Source organism: Podarcis muralis, chromosome 2 (assembly GCF_964188315.1).
Source record: "Podarcis muralis chromosome 2, rPodMur119.hap1.1, whole genome shotgun sequence".
Lineage (NCBI taxonomy): Eukaryota > Metazoa > Chordata > Lepidosauria > Squamata > Lacertidae > Podarcis > Podarcis muralis.
The window spans coordinates 123,669,958-123,691,202 of NC_135656.1; the positions used below are offsets into that span (position 1 = coordinate 123,669,958).

Sequence of the window (21,245 nt, forward strand, 5' to 3'; positions counted from 1 at the left end):
AATAAGCAGGGAGACAATATACAGCCTTGCCGTACTCCTTTCCCAATTTTGAACCAGTCAGTTGTTCCTTATCCAGTTCTAACTGTAGCTTCTTGTCCCACGTAGAGATTTCTCAGGAGACAGATGAGGTGATCAGGCACTCCCATTTCTTTAAGAACTTGCCATAGTTTGCTGTGGTCAACACAAAGGCTTTTGCATAGTCAATGAAGCAGAAGTAGATGTCTTTCTGGAACTCTCTAGCTTTCTCCATAATCCAGCGCATGTTTGCAATTTGGTCTCTGGTTCTTCTGCCCCTTCGAAATCCAGCTTGCACTTCTGGGAGTTCTCGGTCCACATACTGCTTAAGCCTGCCTTGTAAAATTTTAAACATAACTTTGCTAGTGTGTGAAATGAGTGCAATTGTGCGGTAGCTGGAGCATTCTTTGGCACTGCCCTTCTTTGGGACTGGGATGTAGACTGATCTTCTCCAATCCTCTGGCCACTGCTGAGTTTTCCAAATTTGCTGGCATATTGAGTGTAGCACCTTAACAGCATCATCGTTTAAAATTTTAAATAGTTCAGCTGGAATATAATCACTTCCACTGGTCTCGTTATTAGCAGTGCTTTCTAAGGCCCATTTGACTTCACTCTCCAGGATGTCTGGCTCAAGGTCAGCAGCCACACTACCTGGGGTATAAGAGACGTCCATATCTTTCCGGTATAATTCCTCTGTGTATTCTTGCCACCTCTTCTTGATGTCTTCTGCTTCTGTTAGGTCCTTTCCACTTTTGCCTTTTATTATCATAATCTTTGTACAAAATGTTCCTTTCATATCTCCAATTTTCTTGAAGAGATCTCTGGTTTTTCCCATTCTATTGTTTTCCTCTATTTCTTTGCATTGCTCGTTTAAGAAGGCCTTCTTGTCTCTCCTTGCTATTTTTTGGAAATCTCATCCAGTCCCTGATCCATACCAAACAAGCAGATTCATAATACAATTTAAGGTCTGGGAGGGCAAACCCACCTCTATCTTTTACATCTGTAAGTTTTATGGACTTCAATCTCAATGTTTTGTTCTAATTCGGTTCTTTCTTCTTCCTTCATGTTTTTAACTAATAATTTAGTTTTATTCCTATTTAACTTAAATCCTGCAACTTCCTCAAATTTCTGAATCTTTTCTATTACTTTAGGGAGTGACATTTTGGGTTCTTCCACTGTTATCACTAAATCATCTGCATATGCTTTTAACTTGAACTCACTTTTCCCAGTTTTTGCACCTATAATCTCTTTGTCTGCTCTTATATTTCTGGCAAGTACTTCCAGTACCAGGATGAATAGTAATGGTGATAATGGGCATCCTTGTCTTGTTCCTTTTTGAATCTTACAATCGTCCGTTATCACCTGATTTATAATTAATTCTGCTTTTTGTTCTGAATAAATTGCTGCTATTCCTTTTAAAAATTTAGAACCACATCTAATTTGTTCTAAAAACTTTGTCAGGAATTTCCAAGAAATATTATGAAGGCTTTTTCAGCATTTATAAACATCATTGCTGCTTTCCTTTCACTTTTAGCCTCCAGGTATTCTATTATATTCAAAATATTTCTTATATTCTCCTTCATTTGCCTACCTGGTAAAAACCCTGCCTGATCTTGATGTATATATTCATTTAGTATTTTTTTTTTTTTTAGTCTATTGGCTAATATATTTGCAAACAATTCCATTTCAGTGTTAAAGGCGGGGGGATCAGAAGAACCTAAAAGGTTTCTCTGCCATGCAGCTCTGCAAAAAATCAAAGAAAAAAGTAACTGTCCAAAATATGGTCTGGGGTCACCTGAGGTTATTGGAAGCAAATATCTCCTCTCCGGGATCCTTCCAAAATTCTATTATCTGTGTCCAAAGGCATAAATGCACCTTTCACTTTCTCCTTAATGCTCAATTTTCTCTTCATGCCTAGATGGTGCCTCGTTCAAGATGCACAGAAAGCTGTTTCCCTGGATATTCCAGAAAAGTTCAGGAAGGGAAGCCGCCCTGCTGCTATGATTGTTCTCCCTGCTCAGAAGGGACCATCTCCACTCAGGAAGGTAGGAGAGGAACTCAGAGAAAATGGCCTTTGTTGGGAGGATGGGGCAAATATTTGAGCCACTGCAATGGCTAGTTCCATCATCTGTCAGGTGGGGACCATTGGCATTCTCAGAGAACAATGGAGGCATTCATGATGAGTTCAAACACTGTCAGGTGTGGACAGTCCTCGCCTCCCTTTGGTAACTGCACAGATAATAATTAATGAACCATTTATAATTTATACTCTTTTTATTCCGTCATCTGGCTGCAAGCAAAGATCCACATCCCTCCACAAGGAGAGCAGTTGGCTACTCTAAATCCTCCCCCTTCTACCCCGCTCAACATCCTGGCGCCAACAAGAAGTTCCTCCTGCTCGCTGCATCCTTTGTTCTCTAATACGTATGGACTTCTTAGTTTGTGGGGAGGGAGGGTCCCCCAGACTCTCCTATGACATCCTTGCTCGCTGTTGCCTCCCTTCTGTTCTCTTTCCATTATCTCGTAGCTAGGTAATGCTGGTCTAATCTGCTCGGTGTCTGTGTCTCTCCCTCTTCAGAGAGGAGCTGATCTGCCTGAGAATGCATTTCCCAATCCTCTGATTCAGACCATTCACTGACAGGCACCTCTTTTTCTAGAAAATAGCACTGGAAATAATAAAGTAAAGTAAAGTAAAGTAAAGTAAAGTAAAAAGTAGCACCTTAGAGACCAACTAAGTTTGTTCTAGGTCTGAGCTTTCATGTGCATGCACACTTCTTCAGATACTCTGAAACAGAAGTCACCAGACCCTTATATATAGTGGTAGGGTGGGGTGGGGTATTTCTCATAAGGGTACTAGGGCATGGCTGATTAGCTCAATGGGTAAACCTGCTGAAGACTGATAACAACTGCAATTAGTCATACAGGAAAAAAGCAGGGGACAATATGCAGGTGACTAAAAATAGCTTTTGCATGTGTAATGAGATATGAATCCATTGTCTCTGTTCAGACCAGGTTTCTCCATAGTTTTCCCTTCTGAGAAATATCCCAACCCACCCTCCCACTATATATAAGGGTCTGGTGACTTCTCTTTTTCAGAGTATCTGAAGAAGTGTACATGCACACGAAAGCTCAGACTTAGAACAAACTTAGTCGTTCTCTAATGTGCTACTAGACTATTTTTGTATTTTACTTTTTTATTTCGATGGCATCCAACCAACATGGCTACCTACCTGAATCTAGAGCGCTGGAAATGCACTCTTCAAGGAGGGTTCACCTCTTGCCACCCTGTAATGTCCCCATAGCTCCAGGAAATCTTACTGTCCATGTAAAAAATTTCAGGATTTTATTATGGTAGCTCCTCTACAGAATTTTGTGTTATGGTTTTTATATTGCTGTTTTCCCATTCATCATTTCGGTTTCTAGTACAGCTTTACTGATGGATAGGTAGAACATCTTCCAAATCCATCCATCCATCAATAAAAAGTAACTCCTAAGAAAACTTAAGGACATAAGAAAGGCCTTGTTGCAGAGAAAGAACAGCCCTCCCACCCCCCACCCCATGTGATCTCCAGCAAATAGTATTCAAAGGCATTCAAAGGACACCTCCAATGTTGCAGGGAGTACATGTCAGGTAATCTCGTCCTGGGGACTCTCTTGATGAGTGAGGGGAAAGTGGGCAAGAGAGCCAGGGTGTGTTGGGTTCACCAAATTTCAGGTGTGTGACTGATGTTAGTACAGTGGTGCCCCGCAAGACGAACGCCTCGCAAGACGGAAAACCCGCTAGACGAAAGGGTTTTCCGTTTTGGAGGCGCTTCGCAAAACGAATTTCCCTATGGGCTTGCTTCGCAAGACGAAAGCCCATAGGGAAATCTCCGGGACAGCGGGGAAGCGCAGCGCGTCTTCCCCGCTGTCCTCGGACCTCCTCCGAAGGCTGGCGGCGGGGCGGGGACAGCTCCTCCCGCCGCCGCCGGGCTTCGGAACGATGCCTCGATGCCAGGGGCAGGCGGGAACGCCTCCCCCCGCCGCCCGCCATCGGGACCATGCCCCGATGCCGGCCGGCGGGGACGGGGCGGGGCATGGTCACCGCCGCCGGCGTTTAAAAGCACTCTGGGGAAAGCAGCGAAGCGCGCTGCTTTCCCCGAGCATCGGGAAGTCCGGCGGGGGTCCTTGGGATTCCCTCCCAGCCCCCGCCTTTAAAAGCACTCCGGGGAAAGCAGCAAAGCGCAGCGCGCTTTGTTGCTTTCCCCGGAGTGCTTTTAAACGCGGGCGGCTGGGAGGGAATCCCTTGGACCCTCGCCGGACTTCAAAAGAGCTGCGGGAAGTCCGGAGGGGTCCAAGGGATTCCCTCACCGCCGCCCACCTTTAGAAGCGCTCGGGGAAAGCAGCGCGCTTCGCTGCTTTCCCCAGAGTCCTTTTAAACGCAGGCGGCAGTGAGGGAATCCCTTGGACCCCCTCCGGACTTCCCGCAGCTCTTTTGAAGTCCGGTGGGGGGAGAAGGGCTTTTCTTCCTACCGCCAGCCTTCAGAACAGCCTTCTGAAGGCTGGCGGTGGGAAGAAAAGCCCTTGTGTCCCCCCCCCCCCAGCCTTCAGAAGAGGTCAGGGAACAGACTGTCCCCGGACCTGGTCTGAAGGCGGTTTCCCTAGGAACGCATTAATTGATTTTCAATGCATTCCTATGGGAAACCGTGCTTCGCAAGACGAAAAACTCGCAAGAAGAAAAAACTCGTGGAACGAATTAATTTCGTCTTGCGAGGCACCACTGTATACAGAAGTGTGTTTTCCTCTCTGCAGATGCTGATGACTGCACCAAATGTCCAGAAGATCAGCATCCAAATGAGGATAGACATCAATGTGTCCCCAAAATATCTACCTTCCTTTCCTATGAAGAAAGTTTGGGGAGCCTCCTGGCTTCCCTTGCCCTCCTCTTATCCTTAACCACAGGCTTTGTGTTAGGAATCTTCACTAAATACAAAGAAACTCCCATAGTCAAAGCCAACAACAGGGACCTCTCCTACATCCTCCTCATCTCTCTGCTGCTCTCCTTTTTGTCCTCCTTCCTCTTCATTGGAAAGCCAAGGAATGTGACCTGTCTTCTCCGTCAAACAGCCTTCTGCATCATCTTCTCAGCTGCTGTTTCTTCTGTCTTGGCAAAAACCATCACTGTGGTTCTGGCCTTCCTGGCTACTAAGCCAGGGAACAAGGTGAGGAGATGGCTGGGGAAGAGTTTGGCCCACTCCATTGTCATTTCCTGCTCCAGTGTCCAACTTCTCATCTGCACCATCTGGCTGGGGATCTCTCCTCCATTCCCAGACTTTGACCTCAGCTCCCAGCTTGGAGAGATCATTGTCCAATGCAACGAAGGGTCTGTTGCCATGTTTTATGGTTCTCTTGGCTACATGGGCTTCCTGGCTGCCATCTGCTTCACAGTGGCTTTCTTAGCAAGGAATCTGCCTGGGGCATTCAATGAGGCCAAGCTGATCACCTTCAGCATGCTGGTCTTCTGCAGTGTTTGGGTGTCCTTTGTGCCCACCTACCTGAGCACCAAGGGGAAATTCATGGTGGCCGTTCAGATCTTCTCTATCTTGGCCTCCAGTGCTGGGCTCCTGGGCTGCATCTTCATTCCCAAATGTTACATTATTATATTGAGGCCTGATCTGAACATGAGGGAGCACCTGACAAGAAAAAACTAAACATGGCATTTGATCCTTAGCTCTACGGATATCATAAAATTGTACAGTTGGAAGTCCCAGCCACAATCTCAACTGGAGTTAAACTGTTCATGACCCATAGCAGGATTTCATAAGCTGTTTAAGAAGTTGCAAACTGAATTACTAAAGTACAAAATGTACTTAGCTAAATTAGAAGAAAATGATATTAAACTGGGTACATAGGGATATCTTTAAAAGTCGTATGGGATTCTGATAATACAACTAATACCACTACTACGTCTATTTATTTATTTATTTATTTATTTATTTATTTATTTATTTCTCCAGCCACTCTGGGCGGCTTACAGTACATATTCAATCAATCAATCTTTATTACGGTTCAGAGACCCAACAAATCATTACAAATCATTACACAATTCATACAGCCTAAAAAGGTAAAGGTAAAGGTACCCCTGCCCGTACGGGCCAGTCTTGCCAGACTCTAGGGTTGTGCGCCCATCTCACTCAAGAGGCCGGGGGCCAGCGCTGTCCGGAGACACTTCCGGGTCACATGGCCAGCGTGACATCGCTTCTCTGGCGAGCCAGAGCCGCACACGGAAACGCCGTTTACCTTCCCGCTAGAAAGCGGTCCCTATTTATCTACTTGCACCCGGGGGTGTTTTCGAACTGCTAGGTTGGCAGGCGCTGGGACCGAGCAGTGGGAGCGCACCCCACCGCGGGGATTCGAACCGCCGACCTTTCGATCGGCAAGCCCTAGGCGCTGAGGCTTTTACCCACAGCGCCACCCGCGTCCCAAGTCATACAGCCTACCTCCAGGTTAATCAAGCATTGTTTAGAATATAGGGCTCATTTGAATATAGCAGCCTCATTTTAAAAGCAGCCCATGGATCAAAATCATACAGGGAGGGGAAACATAAGGGTCAGACTGAGTCCAAACCAAAGGCCAGGTGGAACAGCTCTGTCTTGCAGGCCCTGTGGAAAGATGTCAAGTCCTGCAGGGCCCTAGTCTCTTGTAGTCTCGGGTCTCTCTATGGCATTTAAATGTCCCCCAGTTTCTCCATTTGCAGCCACATCAGACAGGTCCGACAGGGTCTTTTGATCTCTTTAATTCCTCTGTCGCCCTTCCATAATCAAGGGATAATATATCCCACAAAGCAAGACCCAGACATGTGGGGGCTAGTCCAGGTATATGCTCAGTGCCCAGAAGCAAAGGCTTGGAGGAGCGTGGCTTTGGGGTAATCTGGCTGCCAGTTGGCAAGGGTAAGGTCTGGGTAAGTCCTAGACTGAGTGAAGTCAGCGACAGTCACTTGCCCTGTGCTCAGTCTGTTTCCCCGAAAATAAGACAGTGTCTTATATTTATTTTAGCTCCCAAAGATGCAATAGGTCTTATTTTCAGGGGGTGTCTTATTTTCCCATGAAGAAGAATACGGTACACATTTATTGTTGAACAAAAAAAAAGGAAATTTATTACCTGTATACGGTACAATGTGCACGACTCCTGCCCCGCACGACTCACTCACTGTCTAAATGTGAGTCAGCCAGACTCCGTCAGGGCAGAGCGAGCAGCAGGCGCTGTAGCACCCTGCTTGTGGTTAACGCTTAGCTGGAATGAAATATTCAACGCAGCAACAGAGAAATTAAAATAATAATTTATTTGTCAGACAAATAAATGTGAGGCACAGTGGTATATGATTACCAAGCTCTGGCCTGCCTCCTGCCATTATGGCCAGCACTTATATTTCCTTAATCCAGCCCCCTTTGCTCCTCTTGTGGCTGCATCTGCCCAACCAGCCTGGTTGGATTTCCTATTGGCTGATTGCTATGACCAATCACAAAAATACACTCATTTCCTATTGCCTTTTATGGGAGACAAAGAGCTATATTTCCTTCCATTTATAATTGACAAACAAGTATTAATATATCTTTACATGTGTCTCAACAAGGAATCTTAATTACCAGCTCACCTCCTGCCCTCCTTGCCCTACTGCCTTCTAAAACAAACGGTTAATCTTAAATTTTTATCTTGAACAGATGTCAGAGACCTTGGGTTCATATTCTCATGCATCATCAATGAAATATCTCCTTTTGGAGGTCTTTAAACAAAGGCCCGACAGCCATCTGTCATAAGTGCCCGCTGGCGTCTTTCTGTCTTGCAGGGGAGCTGACTTAAATACAACTCTTACAACTATATGAAATAAGAATCTAGCATTTCTTAAATCCTTTGCATAATTACATTTAAGCCAGCATATTTCATACATAACATATATAGCTTTTTAGAAGGATAAATCTCCTCAAAGTAAAAGGAAGGAACAGTTTACAGCCTCAAAATAAAAGTGAAGGAAAAAGTCTATTCCCCTGTTTACACTCCCCTCCTTCTCCAGCCAGTTGTTTAGTTTTCCGTGTGCTCTTGGCCTTTTGTCCTGTGGCTCAAGTTTAAGAGAGGCCCAGGGTATCATTTTACTGTTTACCCACTCTTAATTATGTAGGGTCTGTGTAACCTTGGTCTTCAGCCTGTAATTCCAGCTTTTACGACTTTGAGAATTGTTTTCTGCTATAAATCAAGGGGGCCCCTTGTCTAGGAGGAAAACATTGCCAGTGTTTTCTTAAGCAGCTGGTCTGCCTGGCATGAAACTTTTATGAATTCAAGCCCTTTTTAGACTTTTTGAACCTGATCAAAATATAAGTCAATATAGACCTTGATTAAAAATGCAGTCTATATTCAGATGCCACATTCCCCCCTTTCAAGCTCAAGGACCTTGCTTCACACCAAGGTCCTTGATAGCTTGATCTTATGCCACATTCCTGAGGTAAGGCTCTGTATAGGGCCATGATATGAGGTAAAGTTTCATTTGAAACCATCTTGCTAATTGTACTTCTAAAACATGAAATGATACATGGCATCATACATAAAACCATTACCACTACTGTCAAGAAAAACAAGCAAGACAATAGTATCCCTTTGAGTCCTGTGACATTAGGTAACCAATTGGTGAGCCATCCCATATCCCATCCTTCCTTGTGGCCAACACACGGATTGCCTCACCATTATCAGAAATGTTAAAGCAACAGGCATTCCCTGTCAAGTTCAAGACTCCACATAGACCTCCCTGCTTGGCAAGTACATAATCCATTCCCATTTTCAGCTGCAAAATGGGGCTCTACTTTCATCCAACTGTTGTGCAATAAGTCTCAAACTCTGGGCCGTTGCATTGGTTACAAGTTCCTCTACTGCTTGTAATTGAATTATTCTGTTTAGATTATAAATAGGATCCCGTGCCCCTTGTATGAGCTCACCAGGATTCCAGGAGGCAGGATCATAATAGGCTATAATGCGCTCTGGCGGCCAATCATCAGTACCGCTCCAACTTTGGGTACTTCCTCCTGCTATACGAGAAATATCAGCATTCCTTCGTGTTCGCTTAGCTGAACTAGTGGGCAAATCCACATTGGTGGTAATACCCATCCCAGGAAACAAGTCCCACTCCATTTGGAAGGGAGTTTCTTGTATGCCCATTCTCCACATATCCACCACAACCATCGGGTCTGAGGTTTTTGGTACGTGGAGTACAGAAGGCGAAAATATCAAAAGAGGCAGAGAGTTCACAGCGCAGTATGTTAGATTGCCTTTTTCTGTCACAGTTGTGTTCCATACCACTTTCCATGCATGAATAAAAGGAGGTGCACAGGGCAAGGTATTCCAAGTTCGATAGGTAGTACCGTGTGCCCAGGTATGACTATTCTTAATATAATCCCAAGTATAGTGACAATGAGAAGAGCCTATCATAGTAGAATCAGCTGCATCTGATGATTTATGTACACAGAATTCCCCTTGTACAGGTATAACTCGTAATGGTTTAGTTGAGTTCCATCCGGGGAAATTCTGTATTTCTGTTTGGTGTGGCATTTCGCTTACCATACCAATGGCATCTAATGGTATCGGTAATAAGGGCATACCTCCCTCTGAATCATCTGGCCCAAGAGAGCAAACAAGGCAATTGGTCCTATTTGCAACATTGGCTACCATTTCAGCTAAACCTACCCACATATTGTGGTCATGGCTGAATCCATATTTAGCAAATTTGGTCAGATTCAAGGACCCTTCCCCTTCCCAAGGGATCAGGATTAATAATAAAATCATGTTGATGTCTAGCATATGCATTCCTTCCACAAAAGATTACCTTATTGTGATAGCATAAAACTATTAGTCCCAATATAATTCCCCCAGTGACAGAAATGGGGAACCACCAAGACCAAAACATATATCCCAAGGATCCCCAATGTGTAATATCTCTGATAATTGTTCCACAAGGGGGCAGTCAATCAATTGTATAAGAGAATCTTCCCTTTCACAATCGCTGGTTCAGATGCTCCTCAAGCTTCAGGCGTGCGCAGGTCAGCCAGCTTCCAGATTGTGGCTGCAGCAGGCCGGTCGTCTAATGTTGCCCGTGACCTAGCCCGTTCCCCGTAGGGCTAGATACAGGGGTTTTTGGAGAGAGTCAGTTTTAAAGGATTAGAGGGGTCACCTTTGCACGTCCAACTGCCTTCGGACTTCTTCAAACGGGAGTGATGAATCCAGGGGGTCACCTCAGCTACCTTCACCGCTGTTGGAGTAGAGAGCAAGACGGTGTAAGGTCCACGCCACTTAGGTGCAAGTGGATCACGTCTCCACTCTTTCACCCATATGCTATGCCAGCCTGGAGCTGATGAATCTGCTCAGCAATGCTGCACGGCGTGTGCTTGAGGGCCCACCTGTTAAGATAAAAAAACAAACAAACACGGGAGAGAGACAAAAACACGGGAGAGAGATTGCACTTGTCCCTGTGTCACATGGTCTCCTATTTGTTTGAGGTCAGTTGGAATATCCTGAACAAAGGAGGGCGGCCTCCCATACAGGAGCTCAAAAGGTGACAACTTAAGTCTTTTGTGGGTGCACACCGAACACGAAACAGTGTTATGGGTAACACATCTACCCTCCTGAGACTTTAGACATATTAGTGGGCTTCTGGCATGCCCTGCAGATACCTTGCACAAGCGTCTGGCGGTAGGTGGTAAGCCTGGCCAGGTGAATTGCATTGTTTGGATCCCAATTAGGATCTTCCAAGGGAAAGTTGTCTTGGAGATGACGGTCAATATTATAAATATTTCCCACTCTGGCCTGCTCACGCAAATATATCTGTGCCTTTTCAATTATGTCTCTCCTTTCCTCAGTGGTGAAGAGAGTATTCAGGAGCTGGCGACAATCTGTCCAAGTAGGACTATGAGTATTTACTATTGAGGTCACGAAGTCCATCATAGTCTGAGGTTTTTCTGCGAAAGATGGGGCGTTTTCCAATTCATCAGACTGTAGTTGTGAATGGAATACATTGCAGGGTCGAAGTTCGAGGTGGCCGTGGTCCAGGTTGCCCATTAACCAGCACAGGCTCCTCAAGTGCATCAAATACTCTTCTGAGAGGGGCTACTACGTGACCTTTTTCTTCACTTTGCTCTAGGGGCCTCAAATCATAGGGGATGGTATTTGTCCCAAGGCGTTCTTTTAACAGCTTAATACGCCTGGCTGTATTGCTTGCTGACCGATTAAGGTCTCCCTGTAACTTCTGTAATAATTCTCTAGGACTTGGATGTACAGGGGTTTGGGGTAGGCAATCAGTTGTTCCACTAAAAGAGACTGTAGATGGAGTTCTACTGGGACTCACAGATGGAATAACCACTTCTGCTTGGGCTTCATTATAGGACTCCAATGCCTCCTGAAGATATTTATCATAATCTATCAAGGAGTCAAGTTCTGTGTCTCTACCCCCATTATTCGTTCCACTTTCTTGCCTTGGGGTTACAACTGGTGGAGGGTTTGAATTAGGCTCCCTTCGATGTGGAGCATAGAGTGGAGGTGGAAACACCTCTTCCTCTGGTCCCTCAAAAATGGGTTTGAGTTTATTTGGCAAGATTCCTTTCCTAGCTTCGGCTTTTACAGCCAATAATTTGCATCGTTGGACTTTGCATTCCCTTATCCATGGAGGATTTTTATTTAATGTGCTCAGCCAGGAATCTATATATGAAAATTGTTCTGGGCACCCTCCAGTTTCTTTGGTGATGTTAGACCAAAGTTTGCTTACTAAATTTATATCAAAGGTTCCCTGAGATGGCCATTCAGTATTTTGTTTTGGCCATTCTAGTTCACATAACGTTCTCAAGCGCCCTGGCGTCATTTTGACTCCATATGCCCCTGAGAAGGCTTTCTTAAAATTATTTAACATACATTCAAGAGGTGTATTTCCCCCCTTTGAACCCCCAACTCCCATTGTATGGCCCTGTGAAGTATCCACTCAGTCACTCACACACACACCTTACTGGGAAACGAAGTAGTACTCACTCCACACTTAGGTCAGTTACACATTGTACTTTCTCACACATGCAATGCGCTAGATACTTCAACCACACTCTACCTCCCAATCTTCCCTTTTGCCCTACACCAGATCACCATCTGATGTACCCAGCCACCTAGCGTACTCAGTTCCCCTTTACTGAGACGCAGAAGTTTGATCAGGACTTCTCTTCCTCCCAATTAATTGGAGGGCCAAAACCCTTTAGTGCACTTACCCTTAGCTGGTTCCGTTTCCCCCCGGTCCGTCGCCGTCGGTGGGCAGGGTATCAGACAGACGAGACTGCTGCGTTCCCCTGGAAAAAATTTTTCCATTGCGCGCTGGGTAGGCAGTGTGGTCCTCTGTCTTGTACCCCGTCCAGTAAGGCGAAGGGGCTGCGTTCCAGCAGACCACTGATCCGAGTCGCAGGCACCATAAAATGTAGCACCCTGCTTGTGGTTAACGCTTAGCTGGAATGAAATATTCAACGCAGCAACAGAGAAATTAAAATAATAATTTATTTGTCAGACAAATAAATGTGAGGCACAGTGGTATATGATTACCAAGCTCTGGCCTGCCTCCTGCCATTATGGCCAGCACTTATATTTCCTTAATCCAGCCCCCTTTGCTCCTCTTGTGGCTGCATCTGCCCAACCAGCCTGGTTGGATTTCCTATTGGCTGATTGCTATGACCAATCACAAAAATACACTCATTTCCTATTGCCTTTTATGGGAGACAAAGAGCTATATTTCCTTCCATTTATAATTGACAAACAAGTATTAATATATCTTTACATGTGTCTCAACAAGGAATCTTAATTACCAGCTCACCTCCTGCCCTCCTTGCCCTACTGCCTTCTAAAACAAACGGTTAATCTTAAATTTTTATCTTGAACAGATGTCAGAGACCTTGGGTTCATATTCTCATGCATCATCAATGAAATATCTCCTTTTGGAGGTCTTTAAACAAAGGCCCGACAGCCATCTGTCATAAGTGCCCGCTGGCGTCTTTCTGTCTTGCAGGGGAGCTGACTTAAATACAACTCTTACAACTATATGAAATAAGAATCTAGCATTTCTTAAATCCTTTGCATAATTACATTTAAGCCAGCATATTTCATACATAACATATATAGCTTTTTAGAAGGATAAATCTCCTCAAAGTAAAAGGAAGGAACAGTTTACAGCCTCAAAATAAAAGTGAAGGAAAAAGTCTATTCCCCTGTTTACACTCCCCTCCTTCTCCAGCCAGTTGTTTAGTTTTCCGTGTGCTCTTGGCCTTTTGTCCTGTGGCTCAAGTTTAAGAGAGGCCCAGGGTATCATTTTACTGTTTACCCACTCTTAATTATGTAGGGTCTGTGTAACCTTGGTCTTCAGCCTGTAATTCCAGCTTTTACGACTTTGAGAATTGTTTTCTGCTATAAATCAAGGGGGCCCCTTGTCTAGGAGGAAAACATTGCCAGTGTTTTCTTAAGCAGCTGGTCTGCCTGGCATGAAACTTTTATGAATTCAAGCCCTTTTTAGACTTTTTGAACCTGATCAAAATATAAGTCAATATAGACCTTGATTAAAAATGCAGTCTATATTCAGATGCCACAGCGCCAGCTTGTCCTGGTGTCGGCGTGGGCTCTCTGATTTAAAGAGACTTCACACTGTCTGAACAGCTCCGGCTCTGCTGCGGCTAATCAGTGAGTTGCGCAGCGGCGCCCGCCACTACAGTCCAGAGGAGACACCTTATGGTAGCTTCGGGGGCCTTATATTCTGGGGTGGCCTTATTATCAGGGAGGCCTTATATTTGGGGAGGGCCTTATATTACAGCGGGAGGCAAAACTGGAAGTAGGTCTTATTTTCAGGGGATGTCTTACTTTCGGGGAAACAGGTTAGGTCAAGGTTGACGTCACAGGTGCTTTTCCCAACAGGGGTTCCCTCCCCTGTGAAGAGGTGGCAAAGGGGTCCTTTAGTGGGTCCCTTCAAATACAGGTATTGATGGGTGAGGTTCAGGGCTGTCAGGTTCCAGGAAGTGATGTCTCCCCTGTAGTATTGGCCCCAGGTCACAGCCACTGCTACCAGAGGCAGGCCTTGCTTTGGGTGACTTGGTGCATGTGCACAGATCCAGCAGTTGGGGTAGGGAGCTTCCCTGGCCACCTTGTTCAACGGTCGGATATGAGTTTTGGTCCCAGGAGGAAAGAAGATCTTGCTCTGTCTACAAAGGGGTTGGGCCAACGTGCCTCGGACAGGAGTGCCCAAACGTCTTTCAAAGAGGGCCAGATTTGATGAAGTGAACATGTGGAATGGCCGACCAAAGTTGTTGACCTTTTTTAGGACTGAAGTTGTTGATTAGACCCCCAAAATGGACTTTGGTGATGCGTGGCCTAGGGGATGCAGAGGGTCATTGGTTTTCAGAAGTCTCACGTCCTTGGTGACACACACACACACCCCCCCGGCACCTCTGAGGCCTGGTGTGATCCCAACTTGGGGTTTTGTGCAGCCCTGCAGTGTGAAACCAGTGTGAAACTGGCCCTTCCCAGTCGTTGGTTACTCCAATGTCCCAGAGGCAACAAAATCACCATAGGCAAAGTCCTTGCAGTTCGGTTTTCTGGGGCTGAGAGTCCATTCGAAGGCATTGGCTCCCAAAGATCAAGTTCTCTGTGGGGAACACAGACTAGAATCTGTGTAGATATAAACAGCTCCCCCATTGTCCACCTCTATCTAGTTCGGGTGCTTGGGAACTTCCCCTTGGCTGTAAAGGAGGGAGCTACTGTTTGCACATCACAGGCAATTTTGTTGATGTCAAGGAGATAAAAAATTACACAACTTTTTGAAGGTAAGCCCTGTTCGGGGAAGTTTCTAGTTTTGATGTTGTAATGTGTTTTTACTATTTTTTGTTGGGAGGCGCTCAGAGTGGCTGGGGAAACCAAGTGAGGTGGGCGGCCTACAAACAATAAAATTATTACTATTGTTGCTGTTGTTGTTGTTGTTGTTGTTGTTGTTGTTGTTGTTGTTGTTATTATTATTATTATTACTACTACTACCATCCCTCCAATCTCGCCAGCCAAGCGATGCTTAGCTGCCCTGCACCCCTTGGGCACCTTTGTGGGAATGGAAATGAGAAGTCCACCAAGGGCGTCCCTATGAGAGCCCCCATCCCCAAACAGGACTCTCGGGACGCGTCCCCGTTTCCCCCGGCAGGAATCCCTCGGGGCGCTGGTGGCTGCGCGCGTGTGGCGAGGCGCGCCTCTTTCGGCTGGAGAGAAAGAGAGTCCATGGAAGGGGTTACGGAAGCGAGAGAGCCGCGATGCCTAGAGAGGCCTGGGAAGAGACCCCTCCCTCACCCACTGCCGTCTCTTACCTCCTCCTCCCCCCTCCCTGCTCGTCTTGGGAGGCTCCTCCGGATGGAGAGGTCGGTGCGCTCGAGAGGGATTCTGCGCGCAGGCGAGGGGTGAGCCGTGCCAAGGGGGTCTCTGGGCGCAGGACAGACTAGGGAGGGAGGGGGCAGAGGAACATGGGGAGGAAGGAGGGAAGCATCCCTGGGGGAGGAAAGCCCCGTCCAGCATTGGCAAAGGGGTGCAGAGGGAGAAAGAGACGCTGCCCTTTGGAAGGGAGGTCTCCCACTTGGGCGCTGGCGGGGGAATCTCCGGAGACGCTGCCTTGGCTTTTCCTTCCTGCCCAGAAACCTGTCTTGGGGAGAGGGGTCTCTGAAATTGGGAGGGGGTCCAATTCCCCACCCTCCCCTCCTTCCCGGAAGCTGGACTCTCCTTCCCCCACCCCCAGGCCAGCCAGCTGCTGCTGGGGGCTCCAGAAGCGGGACTCTGCTGCTGCTGCTGCTGCTGCTGCTGCTGCTGGGTTACACCAAGCCAGGCCTTTGGTCCAGCTGGAGAGGAGAGGAAAGGGCAGGAAGCTCTTGAGAGGAAGGAGAGAGGGCTGTCCAGAGGGGGTCTTTGCATCTGGAATCCTCTTCCACGAAAGGACAGAAACTCGTTTGCCTCTCCCTGGATTTCAGTTTTAAGTGTCAATTCCACTGCATGGTTAATTGACAGTGATAATGTAGTGCACTATTAAAAAAAAAATGACTGGAGGTACTATGGAAATTCTTTCAGGATTTGTATATACCTTGGGTTACAGACGCTTCAGGTTACAGACTCTGCTAACCCAGAAATAGCACCTCGGGTTAAGAACTTTGCTTCAGGATGAGAACAGAAATCGTGCGGTGGCAGTGGGAGGCCCCATTAGCTAAAGTGGTACTGAAGGAAGGTGAGGACAGGTGACCCCACCTAGGACCGAAGTCACACACCCCTCAGTAATCACCCCAGGCCTCAAAACTGTCCAAAATTCCTTTTGTCTTCTAAAAATCCACAGCTACAGCTTTTCTGTGGATTCTCACAAGATGCTGGTACATAGGCAAAATGTTATTCTTTTATCAGCACGAGAAGGCTTCAAAAGGCTAATGAATAGGCTCTGTCAGAGCAGGCCTGAGAACTGACTTTTATCTCATTCAGTTGCAACATCTTTGGACATGCTGAACCGTTCTCATTCCCCTTTTCCTGGGAAGGGTGCCAAGAGTCCACAGGTTAAGAACAGTTTCAGGTTAAGAACAGACCTCCAGAAAGAATTAAGTTCCTAACATGAGGTACCACTGTAATTTACAAATGGACAGCCTTTCTATAACTTTTTTCTTGTTTAGGCAATGTCAGAGCTGAGACACAATCCATCGGCACCCAAAGACAGTAAATGCATGCACCTTCCCAGTTTGGGGTGCTTCAAGGGCAAAAGGCGCATTATCATGATAGACAATGCCTGTGACCGGAGGCTTTCCACACAGACATGTGCAGATGCAAACCAGTTATTGCCATTATTACTGGCGAGGTGTTTGAGATTCCCATATCTACAAACACTGTGTGTGAGAGAAAGGGAGTGGGTGGGATCATTTTTTTATAGCAATGCTGTAATTTTGTCCGTAACATTTGATGAACTGATATTGTGTTGGGAATTCCAAAACAACTAAGCAAAACCCACCAAGAAATTCACAGGTTAATGGTGGCGTGAGCTTTCCTGGCCCGCAATTCGCAGCATTCTCCTGTTGTCCACAAAGTTTTAGGCCATTATAGGCTTATTAGCCTCCAATGGGCCACCAGGAACTTTGTTGTTTTTGATTCAAAAGCTAAATGTTCCTGAAGACTTTGACAGTCACGTATGACATAAACGGCACGTCTCTTTTATTTGTTCCACACAGGAGAGACTCTGATTCACAAGTCTAAACACATCTTGCTAGAAAAAGAAAAACACAGAAATGTGAAGGGGAAATTGAGAGGTAAGCCCTTTGAGTATGCAGTGAGACATTTCACTACGTTTGTTGTTGTTGTTTAGTCGTTTAGTCGTGTACGACTCTTTGTGACCCCCCTGGACCAGAGCACGCCAGGCACTCCTGTCTTCCACTGCCTCCTGCACTTTGGTCAGACTCACTACGTTAAAACATATCAAAAGCCCTGCTGGATCGAGAAGATGACCCACTTTTGGCTTGTCTTCTGCAATTTCACCCATTTACCCATGTTTCTGTGGAGAGACATTGCCTCCAGTCCGCCCTTCCCTGCCCATTGCTAGGCAGGTTGTAGGCAGAGATACCTTTTTCTTTTCTTTTTTACCTTTACGCAGAGATAACTACATCCCACTCCTCCTCTCCATTCCTCCAGAGTCCCAGTATTAACCACTATATTTATTCTCATGTCTTTGGGATTTAAGGGAACAGGAAGATTGCTACTGAAATTCAGGGGTTCCTGTAGTCCATTATTACAATTGATTGAATTTGTTAGTCCCTTTAGTTTACCAGGTCAACCCAAAGAAACTTGCAACCAAACATTTTAGTGATTAGGACAAAATTGTCATTGGGAATTCTGAACCGGAGAAATAAATAGCAGGATTAGGGAGAGAGAGAAGCTCCCTTTCCGGTGAGGAACCTCTGTATTTAAATTGGCAATTCAAGAGAACCAGTGTATCTAGGATCATGCTGCATTATTAACGATACTTGATCATGATTAAAAGTTGATGATGCATTACTATTCTCTGACATTATTTCATTTCCTAAAAAATAGGAACATAGAAAAAGGAAGAGTGTAGGAGATGTTAAATTAAGAGAAGGTACCAAAGGCACTTGATGTGTGTTATATTCCTTTGTTCTCTTCTTTACAGGATTTCCTTTCCCCCTACTCGGAAGCAAGCGATAGAAAGGACAGTCAGAGCAATCTGTACTTTCATTAGGAATCACAAATAAACCATTTCAATATATGGAATAAACAACGTGATTCAGTCAATGAACACACTTAGTTCACATCAATGAACTGAAACAATGGAGATACCGCTTAAAGGTATGGATTGTGGCAAGGACATCTGTGGGAGTGGAACTCCTACAAAACATCAAGGAACTCACACAGGGGAAAAACCATTTAAATGCATGGAGTGTGGAACATGCTTCCGTCATGGACAATCGCTAAGAAGGCATCAATATACTCATACAGGGGAGAAACCATATAAATGTTTTGAGTGTGGAAAATGCTTCACACAGAGTGGAAACCTCTATATACATATGCGAACTCACACGGGAGAGAAACCATTTAAATGTATGGAGTGTGGGAAGAGCTTCCTTTTGAGTAATCAACTTAATGCACATCATCAAACTCACACGGGAGAGAAACGATTCAGATGTATGGAGTGCGGAAAGAGCTTCTCTCAGAGTGGACAGCTTAAAAGACATCAGCGAAGTCACACAGGGGGAAAACCATTTAAATGCATAGAGTGTGGGAAGTGCTTCATCGATAGTGGAACACTTAGAAAACATCAACGAACTCACACAGGGGGGAAACCATTTAAATGCATAGAGTGTGGGAAGTGCTTCAGTCAGAGTGGAATCCTTAAATACCATCAACGAACTCACACAGGGGAAAAGCCATTTAAATGCACAGAGTGTGGAAAGAGCTTCTCTCGGAGTGGACACCTTAAAAACCATCAACGAACTCACACAGGGCAGAAACCATTTGAATGCATGGAGTGTGGAACAAGCTTCCGTCATAGAGAATCACTAATAATGCATCAATGTACTCATACAGGGGGAAAACCATATAAATGTTTTGAGCGTGGAAAGAGCTTCCTTTTGAGTAATCACCTTAATGCCCATCATCAAACTCACACTGGAGAGAAACCATTCAGATGTATGGAGTGCGGAAAGAGCTTCTCTCGGAGAGGACAGCTTAAAAAACATCAGCGAACTCACACAGGGGGAAAACCATTTAAATGCATAGAGTGTGGAAAGAGCTTCAGTCGGAGTGGAAACCTTAGAAAACATCAATGGACTCACACAGGGGAGGAACCATTTAAATGCATAGAGTGTGGAAAGAGCTTCACAGAGAGTGGAATCCTTAAAAAGCATCAACAAACTCACACAGGGGAAAAGCCATTTAAATGCATGGAGTGTGGAAAGAGCTTCAGTCAGCGTGGAAACCTTAAATACCATCAACGAACTCACACAGGGGAAAAACCATTTAAATGCATAGAGTGTGGAAAGAGCTTCAGTCAGAGTGGATACCTTAAATACCATCAACGAACTCACACAGGGGAAAAACCATTTAAATGCATAGAGTGTGGAAAGAGCTTCTCTTTGAGTGGACACCTGAAAAACCATCAACAAACTCACACAGGGCAGAAACCATTTAAATGCATGGATTGTGGGAGAAGCTTCACTAGAAGTGGAACGCTTAGAAGACATCAACGAATTCACACAGGGCAGAAACCGTTTGAATGCATGGAGTGTGGAAAATACTTCCGTCATACACATTCGCTAAGAATGCATCAATTTTCTCATACAGGAGAGAAACCATATAAATGCATGGAGTGTGGAAAATGCTTCGGTCAGAGTTCGAGCCTTAATGCACATCTACAAATTCACACAAGGGAGAAACCTTTTAAATGCATGGATTGTGGGGGAAGCTTCACTAGAAGTGGAACGCTTAGAAGACATCAGCAAACTCACAGGGGAAAAACAATTTAAATGTATGTTTGGTTGCAGAATAAATCCAGGCATATCTGGAGGATATGGACCATTTGGACTGCATTTCTTCCAGTTGAGTGTCAGGCCCTGCCATCAGACTGAGACCGCCTTGTTGGCACTGGTTGATTATCTCTGGCAGGTGAGGGACAAAGGTAAAAGCTGTTTCCTGGTTCTGCTGGATCTCTCAGTTTCTTTTAATGCCATTGACCACGGTATCCGGTTACCGATTTGTGTTAAAAATATATACCTTACCCAATTCGTTGAGAGTAAAGCTTTACTGGTCAGGTTGGCAATCGTTGAACCACGAGTATTATTTACAAACTCCTCCAGTCATCGTGTGCACAAAGTCCCCACACCTCTCACCTCTCGGCTTGACCTCTCAGAAGTCAAGATAGAGTGATCTGAATTAACCCAGAAAGCGCCACCTCATTTTCCCAATGCCACCTCTGCTTTGTGAAATACATTCCCAATAAAATGACACTGTAAATATTAACATATCCTCATGGACGGTCTAGGAGGGTTGGGAGTTAGGGGCAGGGTAATGCAGTGGTTCCACTCCTTTCTCCTAGGCCGTGCGCAGAAAGTGGTGTTGGGGGTTGAGCATTTCAGAGCTTTGTAAAAAAAACTTCCGGGTTGGCACTTCCGGCAATGGTGGAGCTCCTCCGATCGGGAGGAACTTGCTCCGTGAAAAGCAGGGTCTGACCGCCATGGCGAAGGCGGAGACCCTTTGAAATCACAAGCGGGAGAAGCTTGTGAAGCTGGGATTCAGCTGGCACCTTTTGCACCTCCCCTACTCGCAGGGAAACCCTGTTTTGGGGATCCGGAGCGACGTGGGGTGAGTGGCGCGGTGCTTCGAATTGACTGCTTCTTTCACGGAGTGAAGCCGCATTGCTGTTGCCGGAGAGCGCTGACTTTTTCCTGTGGACAATTGGACTTTAAACAACTACCCGTGAGTAGAACGGAAAATTGGATCCTTAAATACCTTAATTTGGCACCGAAACAGGAAGGTCTTAAACAGGAAGTCCGCCTTCCTCTTTTGTAAATAGATTGAAGCAAAGACGTTACAAGCTAAAGTCTTGGAAAGCCTTTGGCAAAGGATTAAATTTCCATCGGTTAAAATTACAAAACCCCCCTTGGAAGCAGGAGAAGAGGGGGGAAATTTTGGACCTA

General features: G+C 45.6%; 2 protein-coding genes across 3 annotated transcripts; both read left to right on the forward strand.

Moving 5' to 3' along the window:
* The first annotated feature begins 3,233 nt into the window (after window positions 1-3,233).
* Window positions 3,234-5,893, forward strand: LOC144326842 (vomeronasal type-2 receptor 26-like). Its single transcript, XM_077923695.1, has 2 exons — window positions 3,234-3,302; window positions 4,785-5,893. Exons 1-2 carry the CDS (start codon window positions 3,234-3,236, stop codon window positions 5,703-5,705), a joined length of 990 nt encoding a protein of 329 aa, XP_077779821.1. The 3' UTR covers window positions 5,706-5,893.
* Window positions 5,894-15,315: 9,422 nt separating this feature from the next.
* On the forward strand, window positions 15,316-20,368 carry LOC144326645 (uncharacterized). Of its 2 annotated transcripts, XM_077923275.1 has the most exons (3): window positions 15,316-15,440; window positions 17,271-17,348; window positions 18,224-20,368. In XM_077923275.1, the coding sequence occupies exon 3, from the start codon at window positions 18,381-18,383 to the stop codon at window positions 20,073-20,075; it is 1,695 nt and encodes a 564-aa protein (XP_077779401.1). In that variant the 5' UTR covers window positions 15,316-15,440; window positions 17,271-17,348; window positions 18,224-18,380; the 3' UTR covers window positions 20,076-20,368. The 2 variants fall into 2 exon arrangements, with proteins under 2 accessions (XP_077779401.1, XP_077779400.1); XM_077923274.1 differs by lacking the exon at window positions 15,316-15,440 and having other exon boundaries at window positions 17,087-17,348.
* The last annotated feature ends 877 nt before the right edge of the window (window positions 20,369-21,245 follow it).